This window comes from Salmo salar, chromosome ssa17 (genome assembly GCF_905237065.1).
Source record: "Salmo salar chromosome ssa17, Ssal_v3.1, whole genome shotgun sequence".
Classification (NCBI taxonomy): domain Eukaryota; kingdom Metazoa; phylum Chordata; class Actinopteri; order Salmoniformes; family Salmonidae; genus Salmo; species Salmo salar.
Genome location: NC_059458.1, coordinates 33291229 through 33305662, shown reverse-complemented (window position 1 = coordinate 33305662; position 14434 = coordinate 33291229). Strand labels below are relative to the sequence as shown.

General features: G+C 39.6%; 1 protein-coding gene across 4 annotated transcripts in view; it reads left to right on the top strand.

Moving 5' to 3' along the window:
- The window catches only part of scml2 (Scm polycomb group protein like 2), a 48503-nt gene that overhangs the window by 13479 nt on the left and 20590 nt on the right, over positions 1-14434 (top strand). For all 4 annotated transcript variants that reach the window (XM_045699508.1, XM_045699505.1, XM_045699506.1 and 1 more), the window contains 3 exons: positions 5877-5965; positions 6327-6435; positions 6622-6756. In XM_045699508.1, coding sequence (XP_045555464.1) covers positions 5877-5965; positions 6327-6435; positions 6622-6756 — 333 coding nt within the window. The remainder of the gene's footprint in view (positions 1-5876; positions 5966-6326; positions 6436-6621; positions 6757-14434) is intronic.

The window sequence follows — 14434 nt, the reverse complement described above, 5'->3', positions numbered from 1 at the left end:
CATAACATATCATATAGCATATTATAACATATCATATTATAACATACAATATTATAACATACCATATTATAACATACCATAAAAACAAAGAGTCTCACACTCTATATGTATAATCTCCTAGTAATTTATTGGGTAAAAAATGAATTACTGTGAGGTTATACATGCAGTTGAATTTGGAAATTTACATACACCTTAGCCAAATACATTTAAACTCAGTTTTTCACAATTCCTGACAATTAATCCTAGTAAGAATTCCCTGTCTTAGGTCAGTTAGGATCACCACTTTATTTTAAGAATGTGAAATGTCAGAATAATAGTAGAGAGAAGGATTTATTTCAGCTTTTATTTCTTTCATCGCATTCCCAGTGGGTCAGAAGTTTACATACACTCAATTAGTATTTGGTAGCATTGCCTTTAAATTGTTTAACTTCTTACATCTAGATCTACATCAACCCCGTTCCACCAGCGGAACCCCTAGCCAACAGCCAATGGGATCGCATGGCGCGAAATACAAAAACAACTAAAATACCACAATTAAATTTTCTCAAACATACGACTATTTTACACCATTTGAAAGATAAACCTCTCCTGAATCCAACCACGTTGTCCGATTTCAAAAAGGCTTTACAGCGAAAGCAAAACATTAGATTATGTTAGGATACCACCACAGCAAAAAACAACAACACAGCCATTTTCCTAGCAAGGACAGCCATTTTCCAAGCAAGGGTAGCCGTCCAAAAGCACAAAACCAGCTAGAATTATGCACTAACCTTTGACGATCTTCATCAGATCACACTCCTAGGACATTATGTTAGACAATACATGCATTTTTTGTTCCATCAAGTTCATATTTATATCCAAAAAACCCATTTTACATTGGCGCGTGACGTTCAGAAAATTTATTCACCCCAAAATTTCCGGTGAATGGGTGCCATAATTTACAGAAATACTCATCATAAACGTTGACAGAATATATAACAATTAATTAAAGAAGTATAGATGAACTATTCCTTTATGCAACCGCTTTGTCAGATTTCAAAATAACTTTACGGAGAAAGCACATTGTTCAATATTCTGAGTATTGAGCCCCAAGCTATTCAGTTAGCCGTCCAGCCACGGCATCCACAAAATGCTGAAATACGTTAAAAATATTATCTTACCTTTGCTGATCTTCGGCTGAATGCACTCGAAAGGTCTCCCACTTCCACAAGAAATGTTCATTTGTTCGATAAAGTCCATAATTTATGTCGAAATAAATCCATTTTGATGGCGTGTCCAGATCACCATTCCAAAATGCATCTATCCGACAAAAAGTTATGAAGTTCCCTCAGCGTTTGTTTCTTGTCAAACCATGTTCACAATCAATCTTCAGGTTGTTTTTAACGTCGAATTTCGATAATATTACAACTGGACAATAGCAGATTCATTACAGAAGAAAAATAAAAATGGCTAGCCCTACGTGAGCGCGCACGAGGTAAGTCAATGACACCAGGTCGACCACTTACTGTTCCGGGTATTATTCAATCAAATTGCATTGTAGAAGCCTCAAACAAGGTTCTAATGACTGTTGACATCTAGTGGAAGCCTTAGGAAGTGCAATATGACATCACAGACACTGTAGTTTATATAGAACATCATTTGAAATGACTACAACCATGTGAGGTCAAACTTCCTGATTGGATTTTTCTCAGGTTTTTGCCTGCCATATGAGTTCTGTTATACTCACAGACATCATTCAAACAGTTTTAGAAACTTCAGAGTGTTTTCTATCCAAATCTACTAATAATATGCATATCCTACCGTCTGAGTAGGAGGCAGTTTAATTTGGGTACGTTTTTCATCCGGCCATGAAAATACTGCCCCCTATAGTGAAGAGGTTAACTTGGGTCAAATATTTCGGGTAGCCTTCCACAAGCTTCCCTCAATACGTTGGGTGAATTTTGGCCCATTCCACCTGACAGAGCTGGTGTAACGGAGTCAGGTTTGTAGGCCTCCTTGCTCGCATACGCTTTTTCAGTTCTGCCCACAAATTTTCTATAGGATTGAGGTCAGGGCTTTGTGATGGCCAATCCAATACCTTGACTTTGTTGTCCTTAAGCCATTTTGCCACAACTTTGGAAGTATGCTTGGGGTCATTGTCCATTTGGAAGACCCATTTGCGACCAAGCTTTAACTTCCTGACTGATGTTGCTTCAATATATCCACATCATTTTCCTCCTTTATGATGCCATCTATTTTGTGAAGTGCACCAGTCCCTCCTGCAGCAAAGCACCCCCACAACATGATGCTGCCACCCCCATGCTTCACGGTTGGGATGGTGTTCTTCGGCTTGCAAGCGTCCTCCTTTTTCCTCCGAACATAACAATGGTCATCATGGCCAAAAATTCAATTTTTTTCAATTTCTGTTTCATCAGACCAGAGGACATTTCTCCAAAAAGTACGATCTTTGTCCCCATGTGCAGTTGCAAACCGTAGTCTGGCTTTTTTATGGCGGTTTTGGAGCAGTGGCTTCTTCCTTGCTGAGCGGCCTTTCAGGTTATGTCGATATAGGACTCGTTTTACTGTGGATATAGATACTTTTGTACCTGTTTCCTCCAGCATCTTCACAACGTCCTTTGCTGTTGTTCTGGAATTGATTTGCACTTTTTGCACCAAAGTGCGTTCATCTCTAGGAGACAGAACACGTCTCCTTCCTAAGCGGTATGACGGCTGCGTGGTCCCATGGTGTTTATACTTGCGTATTATTGTTTGTACAGATGAACGTGGTTCCTTCAGGCGTTTAGAAATTGCTCCCAAGGATGAACCAGACTTGTGGAGGTCTACAATTTTTTTTTCTGAGGTCTTGGCTGATTTCTTTTGATTTCCCCATGATGTCAAGCAAAGAAGCACTGATTTTGAAGGTAGGCCTGGAAATACATCCACAGGTACACCTCCAATTGACTAAAATTATGTCAATTAGCCTGTCAGAAGCTTCTAAAGCCATGACATAATTTTCTGGAAATTTCCAAGCTGTTTAAAGGCACAGTCAACTTAGTGTATGTAAACGTCTGACCCCCTGGAATTGTGATAGAGTGAAATAATCTGTCTGTAAACAATTGTTGGAAAAATTACTTGTGTCATGCACAAAGTAGATGTCCTAACCGACTTGCCAAAACTATAGTTTGTTAACACAACATTTGTGGAGTGGTTGAAAAACGAGTTTTAATGACTCAACTGTATATGGATGGTGTGACTCTCTTTGTTTTTATAGCTTACCGTTTATTCACCGTTAGTCAGCACCTCTACACTAAATCATTTTCTCTGGGTGTGCCCCAGCTCATGCTTTTTATTTAACATATTATAGCATAACATATTGTAACACGTTATAACAACATATTATAGCATAACACATGGCGTAACATATTATAGCATAACACATAGCGTAACATATTATAGCATAACGCATAGCGTAACATATTATAGCATAACATATTATAACAACATATTATAGCATAACACATAGCGTAACATATTATAGTATAACACATAGCATAACATATTATAGTATAACACATAGCGTAACATATTATAGCATAACACATGGCGTAACATATTATAGCATAACATATTGTAACACATTATAACAACATATTATAGCATAACACATAGCGTAACATATTATAGTATAACACATAGCATAACATATTATAGCATAACACATAGCGTAACATATTATAGTATAACACATGGCGTAACATATTATAGCATAACATATTGTAACACATTATAACAACATATTATAGCATAACACATAGCGTAACATATTATAGTATAACACATAGCATAACATATTATAGTATAACACATAGCGTAACATATTATAGCATAACACATGGCGTAACATATTATAGCATAACATATTGTAACACATTATAACAACATATTATAGCATAACACATAGCGTAACATATTATAGTATAACACATAGCGTAACATATTATAGCATAACACATAGCGTAACATATTATAGCATAACACATAGCGTAACATATTATAGCATAACACATGGCGTAACATATTATAGCATAACACATGGCGTAACATATTATAGTATAACACATAGCGTAACATATTATAGCATAACACATAGCGTAACATATTATAGCATAACACATGGCGTAACATATTATAGCATAACACATAGCGTAACATATTATAGTATAACACATAGCGTAACATATTATAGCATAACATATTGTAACACGTTATATCAACATATTATAGCGTAACATAAACTCAGCAAAAAAAGAAACGTCCTCTCATTGTCAACTGCGTTTATTTTCAGCAAACTTAACATGTGTAAATATTTGTATGAACATAACAAGATTCAACAACTGAGACATAAACTGAACAAGTTCCACAGACATGTGACTAACAGCAATGGAATAATGTGTCCCTGAACAAAGGGGGGGTCAAAATCAAAAGTAACAGTCAGTATCTGGTGTGGCCACCAGCTGCATTAAGTACTGCAGTGCATCTCCTCCTCATGGACTGCACCAGATTTGCCAGTTCTTGCTGTGAAATGTTACCCCACTCTTCCACCAAGGCACCTGCAAGTTCCCAGACATTTCTGGGGGGATTGGCCCTAGCCCTCACCCTCCGATCCAACAGGTCCCAGACATGCTCAATGGGATTGAGATCAGGGCTCTTCGCTGGCCATGGCATAACACTGACATTCCTGCCTTGCAGGAAATCACGCACAGAACGAGCAGTATGGCTGGTGGCATTGTCATGCTGGAGGGTCATGTCAGGATGAGCCTGCAGGAAGGGTACCACATGACGGAGGAGGATGTCTTCCCTGTAACGCAAAGCGTTGAGATTGCCTGCAATGAATGACAACAAGCTCAGTCCGATGATGCCGTGACACACTGCCCCAGACCATGACGGACCCTCCACCTCCAAATCGATCCCGCTCCAGAGTACAGGCCTCGGTGTAACGCTCATTCCTTCGACGATAAACGTGAATCCGACCGTCACCCCTGGTGCGACTTGTCAGTGAAGAGCACTTTTTGCCAGTCCTGTCTGGTCCAGCGACGGTGGGTTTGTGCCCATAGGCGACGTTGTTGCCGGTGATGTCTTGTGAGCTCCTGCCTTACAACAGGCCTACAAGCCCTCAGTCCAGCCTCTCTCAGCCTATTGCGGACAGTCTGAGCACTGATGGAGGGAATGTGCATTCCTGGTGTAACTCGGGCAGTTGTTGTTGCCATCCTGTACCTGTCCTGCAGGTGTGATGTTCAGATGTACCGATCCTGTGCAGGTGTTGTTACACATGGTCTGCCACTGCGAGGACGATCAGCTGTCCGTCCTGTCTCCCTGTAGCGCTGTCTTAGGCGTCTCACAGTACGGACATTGCAATTTATTGCCCTGGCCACATCTGTAGTCCTCATGCCTCCTTGCAGCATGCCTAAGGCACGTTCACGCAGATGAGCATGGACCCTGGGCATCTTTCTTTTGATGTTTTTCAGAGTCAGTAGAAAGGCCTCTTTAGTGTCCTAAGTTTTCATAACTGTGACCTTAATTGCCTACCGTCTGTAAGCTGTTACTTTCTTAACGACCGTTCCACAGGTGCATGTTCATTAATTGTTTATGGTTCATTGAACAAGCATGGGAAGCAGTGTTTAAACCCTTTACAATGAAGATCTGTGAAGTTATTTGGATTTTTACAAATTATCTTTGTTTCTTTTTTGTTTATTATAACGTAACATATTATAGTGTAAAATATTATAACACATTATAACATATGTTAATAAGACATTATAAAGTGTTGTACTTGCTTATAACAGAAATAAGCAGCAATATATTCTAAATCTTTAACTTGTTCTTTGAGTTGTCTTTAGGCTTCAGAATGAATGCCTCCTCGTGGCCTATGTTCCTCCTGAGAACCCTGACTGGAGCAGAGATGGCACCAGCCACAGCTTTTAAAAAGGTCAAGAAAGAAAAATGGAACATTTCACATTGGACCATAAAGCTGCACTGTAGTGTATTGATTTACTGATCAATGATTGTAGTGTATCAATGATTTACGTGTGTGTACATAAACAGATCTGTCTGGTCTGGACTAACAGAGAGTTCTCTGTGTGTGTATATAAACAGATCTGTCTGGTCTGGACTAACAGAGAGTTCTCTGTGTGTGTATATAAACAGATCCGTCTGGTCTGGACTAACAGAGAGTTCTCTGTGTGTGTATATAAACAGATCTGTCTGGTCTGGACTAACAGAGAGTTCTCTGTGTGTGTATATAAACAGATCTGTCTGGTCTGGACTAACAGAGAGTTCTCTGTGTGTAGGAACCCTCCAAGCCCTCCCAGAACCTCTTTAAACCTGGGATGAAGCTAGAAGCAGTGGACAAGAAGAACCCCTACCTGATCTGCCCGGCAACCATCGGAGAGGTCAAAGGTAACAAGATCTTTTTTTTATTTAACCCACCTTTACCCCATCTCTTTGGAGGACAACTTTATAAGTGTAACTCTATAATGTTTTTTATTTCCTATAACACTATTGTTCCTTTGTCCCCTATTTGCTGTCTGGTTGATGTATCTCCTGCTACGTCTTACTGTTTGTTATTGTAATCTTTATTTTTAGGTGATGAGATCTTTGTGATGTTTGACGGCTGGAGAGGGGCCTTCGACTACTGGTGCCAGTTTGACTCCAGAGACATATTCCCTGTAGGATGGTGTTCTCTGACCAGGCACAGCATCCAGCCTCCTGGCAACTTCTGTGAGTACCTCAACCTCACCACTAGAGGACAGCAGAGCCCTGCTTTCTGATGCTTTTGGCCTGTCTGTCTGTCACCACAGGGTGCTGCTGGCCCAGGGTTTTTTTCTGAAGCTGCCTAAATGAGCAGAGCTGGATGAGAAAAACAAACTATTTCTTTCTGCGAGGATTTCGCTGGCTGTTTCCCCCTATTTCCTGTGTTCTTTCCGGTATATTTGACTAAAATACAACCAGTAGGTTTACTACAGTTAGTACTTTTCCACAGGTAATAATATTCCTTAATGTGTTCCACTGGTAATAATATTCCTTAGTGTGTTCCACTGGTAATAATATTCCTTAGTGTGTTCCACTGGTAATAATATTCCTTAGTGTGTTCCACTGGTAATAATATTCCTTAGTGTTTTCCACTGGTAATAATATTCCTTAGTGTGTTCCACTGGTAATAATATTCCTTAGTGTGTTCCACTGGTAATAATATTCCTTAGTGTGTTCCACTGGTAATAATATTCCTTAGTGTGTTCCACTGGTAATAATATTCCTTAGTGTGTTCCACTGGTAATAATATTCCTTAGTGTGTTCCACTGGTAATAATATTCCTTAGTGTGTTCCACTGGTAATAATATTCCTTAGTGTGTTCCACTGGTAATAATATTCCTTAGTGTGTTCCACTGGTAATAATATTCCTTAGTGTGTTCCACTGGTAATAATATTCCTTAGTGTGTTCCACTGGTAATAATATTCCTTAGTGTGTTCCACTGGTAATAATATTCCTTAGTGTGTTCCACTGGTAATAATATTCCTTAGTGTGTTCCACTGGTAATAATATTCCTTAGTGTTTTCCACTGGTAATAATATTCCTTAGTGTGTTCCACTGGTAATAATATTCCTTAGTGTGTTCCACTGGTAATAATATTCCTTAGTGTGTTCCACTGGTAATAATATTCCTTAGTGTGTTCCACTGGTAATAATATTCCTTAGTGTGTTCCACTGGTAATAATATTCCTTAGTGTGTTCCACTGGTAATAATATTCCTTAGTGTGTTCCACTGGTAATAATATTCCTTAGTGTTTTCCACTGGTAATAATATTCCTTAGTGTGTTCCACTGGTAATAATATTCCTTAGTGTTTTCCACTGGTAATAATATTCCTTAGTGTGTTCCACTGGTAATAATATTCCTTAGTGTGTTCCACTGGTAATAATATTCCTTAGTGTGTTCCACTGGTAATAATATTCCTTAGTGTGTTCCACTGGTAATAATATTCCTTAGTGTGTTCCACTGGTAATAATATTCCTTAGTGTTTTCCACTGGTAATAATATTCCTTAGTGTGTTCCACTGGTAATAATATTCCTTAGTGTGTTCCACTGGTAATAATATTCCTTAGTGTGTTCCACTGGTAATAATATTCCTTAGTGTGTTCCACTGGTAATAATATTCCTTAGTGTGTTCCACTGGTAATAATATTCCTTAGTGTGTTCCACTGGTAATAATATTCCTTAGTGTGTTCCACTGGTAATAATATTCCTTAGTGTGTTCCACTGGTAATAATATTCCTTAGTGTGTCCCAGCAGGATTTTCCTTCCACACATTGCATTTGGGTCTAGTTTGCTTGTAAAAAGTCAAGATTATATATATATATATAATTTTGTATTACATTTTTTTTGACAGGTTAAGATCATTTTCTGTTTCAAGTAAATCATTGTAAATATATGATTGTGAGCTTCATAATATCTTCCTTAATGTGTTATCTGTTTAACACTCTACTGCACACAACCTTTTTGCCCCCATATAGTTTTTTTTTATTCCTACACATGACAATATGAGATGACATGTCTGTAAACAAGCCAATGAGGTGCAGAAGTTGGTATGACGTATCAATTGGGGGAGGGACCTTCTTTCAGGAAGCAGAGCGACCTGAGTGCATGGTGTGAGTGAAGGGTACAATGCATTTCATTATTTTGCATGTTTAAATAGAGACAATCAAAAATATGTACTTGTGTAGGAACCTCTACAGGAGAATATTTGATAGGTTTTAAACATTTGGTTTTTATATTTATTCAAAAAAATGAAATGTTATTTTTGTTGCCTCAGGGCAACGTTGTGCAGTCGGGCTACTTTTCATTTTGCCTCAGGGCAATATCATGCTCAATGAAAGACATTGATGGCCGTGGACAATGTTTTGGCCAACATATCCACTGACATTCACAGGCAGTGGACACAGAGACATTCCATTCTAGCCTAATCTGATAGAGAGGGCCGTGGACTTTAGGACAATGACGGCTAGGAAGAATGGGCCCCAGAATGTAGTTTATGTGCAACTTGTATTTTCTAATGAAAATAGTGCTTCTACGCTCCCCTTAATCTGTTGTTGGTCTTAAACATTAGTTTCAAGTTCTATTCTGTCTTTTTTTAAATCAATTTTTTTTTCAATTATTGATACATTATCAAAAAGCATAAAACTTACCAAAAAATAGTATGAAATATTTGTGGTAATGAACAACCAAATGGTGTGCAGTACAGGGTTAATCCTTCATCAAGTCTTAGTGGCAGCTGCTGTTGATTGTTAATGCTGGAATACTACATGTAGCTGTATTGTTCATACCTATTTGTTCATGTCAAGCTGTGACCAATTATTGTTCCTTCTCAGCATACCACAGGGTATGTGTTGCTTTTAATAACCCTTTGATTGGTAAACCCTCTTAGTAAGGCTGATGATCAGTAGGCCTTTATTTCATCTGTTGTACACAGACTTCCCTTGGGTTTCTTCAATTCCTCAACTTGACCCATTTTTCACATAAATCTACCCATTTCTTAAATAGTTTCTGGTTATTTTGAAGTAATTTGTTCTTAACACCAAACAAACTAAAATAGAGAAGTAATTAACTCTTAATTCCATGACAAATGAAAGGGGTTTAACACAACGTTGACTCACCTGCCAATCATTTTAAATGTGTGTGTGTGAATAATTTCAGCTCAGACACACTTTCTTTCAGTGCAGGAAGAATGTTGTTTTGCCTTATTTAATAGAGCCTGATTACTAGCCAGGGCCTGATTACCAGCCAGGGCCTGTCATCCCTGCTACAGTACTGTATGGTAGTTTTGATAGGTTTTAGCATACACAAAACATCCAGCAGTCTTCTATACTCCACACTATCTATCACTTTACTTAGAGAGTCACAACAACTCTCCCAGTACAGCTTCATGATCTCTTGTGCTATAAAGCTCCATGCTGCTCTCTACAGCTCCGACAGGGGAATTGATATGGATAGCATTAAGACTTCTGACAGAGGTTGTATCCCAAATAGCCCCCTATTCTCTATATAGTGCACTGGTCAAAATGAGTGCACTATAAAGGGAATAGGGGGCAATTTGGGGTATAGTCTGTGACTGATGGTGGTAGTTATGTGTCTTTCAAACTGGCCTCAATCTGGTCCTCTTCCCTCGAGCAACTGGCATGTTTACAACTCTCTTCCTGTGTTTATTGTGTGTGTGTGTGTGTGTGTGTGTGTGTGTGTGTACCACGGTGTGTGTGTGTGTGTACCACGGTGTGTGTGTGTGTGTGTGTGTACCACGGTGTGTGTGTGTGTACCACGGTGTAGGTGCAGAGAGGATATAGTATGACGTGGAGATGGATGCACCTCTTCACTCAGCAGAACTTTAACAGTTAGGAAACACACACTTCCTCTATCTCAGTATCAGTAACAGTCAGTCTGGTGGGGGGTTTACTACCACCTTGTTCAGGCCAACAGCTCACATTTCTCTGACTGAAAAAAGTATTTATCAGGCTTCAGATTTCTATCTCTTTTGCTATGTTTTTTAAAGATGCAATATGCAGAAATCGCTCTGCTATTTCCTGGTTGCTAAAATTCTAATAGTTCTCCTGATTTCAGTTTGTTCCAAAACAACCAATACATGGTACAATGATTCTCTACACTATCTAACGAGCTGTGAGTAGAATCATTGTATCGTCTAACGAGCTGTGAGTAGGATCATTGTATCGTCTAAAGAGCTGTGAGTAGAATCATTGTATCGTCTAAAGAGCTGTGAGTAGAATCATTGTAATGTCTAAAGAGCTGTGAGTAGAATCATTGTATCGTCTAAAGAGCTGTGAGTAGAATCATTGTATCGTCTAACGAGCTGTGAGTAGAATCATTGTATCGTCTAAAGAGCTGTGAGTAGAATCATTGTATCATCTAAAGAGCTGTGAGTAGAATCATTGTATCGTCTAACGAGCTGTGAGTAGAATCATTGTATCGTCTAACGAGCTGTGAGTAGAATCATTGTATCGTCTAACGAGCTGTGAGTAGAATCATTGTATCGTCTAAAGAGCTGTGAGTAGAATCATTGTAATGTCTAAAGAGCTGTGAGTAGAATCATTGTATCGTCTAACGAGCTGTGAGTAGAATCATTGTAATGTCTAAAGAGCTGTGAGTAGAATCATTGTAATGTCTAAAGAGCTGTGAAATATATTTTCATTAAACAAACAAAACTGTGTTTTCAGCTGTTTGAATCTGGTGAAAGAAAACCGGAAGTAATCGAGGCAAAACCAACATTTTTAAGAACGGGAAGCATAGGAATAGAGCACATAGAACAGATCTACTGCTTCTTAGACTTGCTTTCAATGAGAATGACAGATCTATATAAACACATGTCTATGTGAATTTGGTTGGGTCCCCAAAAAGTGACATATTGCTGCTTTTAAAAGAGGTAATGAACATTTATAATTTTTAGTCATCTTACAAACATTTGTTTTTATTTTTATGTTTTGTTAAACTTTTGTTTGGTTTGATCATAATTTCTACCAAGTTGTATTACGAATCTTTTATAAGAAGTTATCAATGCAACTTGTTCATTTGATGCAGAAATTTAGATGGAGAAAAACGTTTCCTTCCCTTAGCTGCTTTTAGAGACCAATGAGATCTATCCTCAGGGTGGGGACTATTCCCCTCCATCTCCCTTCCAATGTGAGTGTGATTAGGGGATAATTGGCAGAAGATCGGTCTCAGTTATGAGCCATCGGAGGGATGTGGGGGTAGAGGGGGTGTGGGCGTGGTTGAAGGGGCGGCCTTACACTTTACCCACGTCTCTATTGTTGAACATCCCCCTGGTTGTTGAGACAGCATGCAGTCTGATGGAAAAAGAGTACTGCCGGACGCACAGTGGAGAGAACAGCCCACCGATTATTTAGCATTTACATTTCAATAGTTATCTCCTACACTATTTTAGTTTTTGGTTTTAATTAACAGTGATTGAGTAATCAGATTAAGGGATGTAAGAAAGTGTATATTTTATCCATTATAAAATAAACATTATTTTAGTTTTTTGATTAAGAGAAGGAACGTGAGAATCTTTAAACAATAAGCCATTCAATGACCTTATGAAAGTACATTCAGCCCAGTCTGTTATTACCTTTAACACTGACAGTTTGATCAGAGAATCAGTTCTAGACTAAATCCTTCCCATACTAATGTACAGTTAGGGATGTTTTCATTTTCCTTATTAGCAAAAGGCTGTTTTGGGTTTTATTTTAGCAATCAGAAAATAATAAATATTAAAAATGTTTTTCATATAATTTTGATCCTGATATATAGTTACTTTTTCCCTTAAACATGAACTCTTTATTGTAGATTTTATAAAAAATAAAAAGTAATTTAGCTTTGAGTTGCCAACTTTGACTTTTTCATCAAAGTCAAATGAACTTTAGTTTTATGAGGTGAAATTAACTTTAGTTTTATGAGGTGAAATGAACTTTAGCGGATGTGTCATACAATTAAACATAGTTTATCAAATGACGTTTTGGTGGTGTTTTTTGATATTTTTTACTAGCAGCCAAACGGTTTACGTCTTGTTGTTCTACTGTTAGAGTAGAGAAAGACAATTACAAAAGAAAAGTGTCATTTTAGTATTGTAGTGAATAGATTTTTTTAAATTCATAAAATAATAATTTAATCCCATTGTATAAAAATGCCACACAAATGCTCTTCATCAGTAAATGAGGAATAACTGTTGCTTTTTCAAAACAAACACTGTAGAACACTTTCATTCTTATTTACCACTTCAGTTAAAGTAACATGATGATTGATCTTCATGAACTATGTGTTTGTAAAGAAACAGTAGAGGAGTGTGCTGAAGTGAATTTCTAGCTGTTGTCTTTGGTTGGTTGTGTCTGTTCTACCTCACTAGCATTAGTTATGCATGATGGGAAAACAGCCTCTTCATCTGACACTTTTACAACAGACCATTTCTGAATTTATTAGGGGAATCATTTCCTGTAGTTCACAGTCCTACACCCTAACCCCACCGGCAGGCTGCCAAGCAACACCCCCATGTATTATGGTCTTATTATAACCTGAAGTAAATAACCCTCAGATCATTTCTCTGGCTCCATGGTGAAATATCCATATGAGCAGCATTGAGGTCTTGTTTTCTGGAGATGAAGCAGTCTTTGTTTGCCTCAGATCAGTCAGATTAGGAGACTTTCTGAAGCAGGAGGGCTGCTTCCTAAATGTCACCCTATTCCCTTTATAGTGCACTACTATAGACCAGGACCCCTATAAAGGGCACAAGGTGTTATTTGAGACAGACATGGTATGTAAAGCCGTGGCTGCTGCTGCTCCGTACTCCCTGCCACTGTTTCCTGCCCCTATCCAAGCTGTCTTTCACCAGGTCCTCCAGGGATGTCTGAATAGGCTTGGGTTACGGAGAGAGGGATGAGGGACCCCCCCCCTCTTCTTGGGTTCCGAGTCGGGGAGACCCCTCTCCCCTTTCCTCCCATTCTCCTGGAGGGTTGTCTGAGCCTTCTAATGCAGCCTACAGGAGACCCCTCTCCCCTTTCCTCCCATTCTCCTGGAGGGTTGTCTGAGCCTTCTAATGCAGCCTACAGGAGACCCCTCTCCCCTTTCCTCCCATTCTCCTGGAGGGTTGTCTGAGCCTTCTAATGCAGCCTACAGGAGACCTCTTGTGCCCATTCCTCAATCGGAGTCCTCTCTTCCATTTGAACCTTTTACACCCCCCCCCCCACCCCTCTCCCCAGGCACCCCGCCTCTCAACCCCCCTCGCCCCTCAGAGAGTTGTACAGGGGCCTGGCGAGGAGAGTGAACGGCAGGCAGGTGACCGATGAGCACTGTCAATATAGCTCTTTGATCACATGCATAAAACCCTTCCCCCTTTACCCCTCCCTCCCTCCCACTCCTCCTCCGCCTGCTAGCCCCATCCACCCCCCTCCTCTTTCCCAGCGATGCAAATCAGCCATTCAGCTCTCTGCTGCTCTGCTCTGTTCATTCACAGGGACAGAGGGAGGGGCCACTAGCAGCCAGCTCCTCCTGTTTCTAATACCGCCTCAGTCAGGCAGGCAGCAGCATGGGGCTTTGTTGTGGACTGGAGCTGGACAGAAAAAGAGAGAACGAGGGAAGGAGAGAGAAATAGGGAGAATAGAGAGAGAGGAAAAGGGAGAAGAGGGGAGAGAGAGAGAGAGAGAGACCCTGACGTTAACCAGGGGTCAAACTAGTAAAGAGGGACTGTTCTGTTGTTGTGGACTGCTGCCCGGAAACGTAGCGCCGTGTTGGGAGTTCCTGGTGAGTTTGCTGCCTCTGCTTTTGTCTCGTGTCTATTTTTAACTAGTGGTGGCTGTTCAGTTCCTCTTCCTCTCACGTGAGAGCCGGCGTTAGACTTCGTCTTGGTT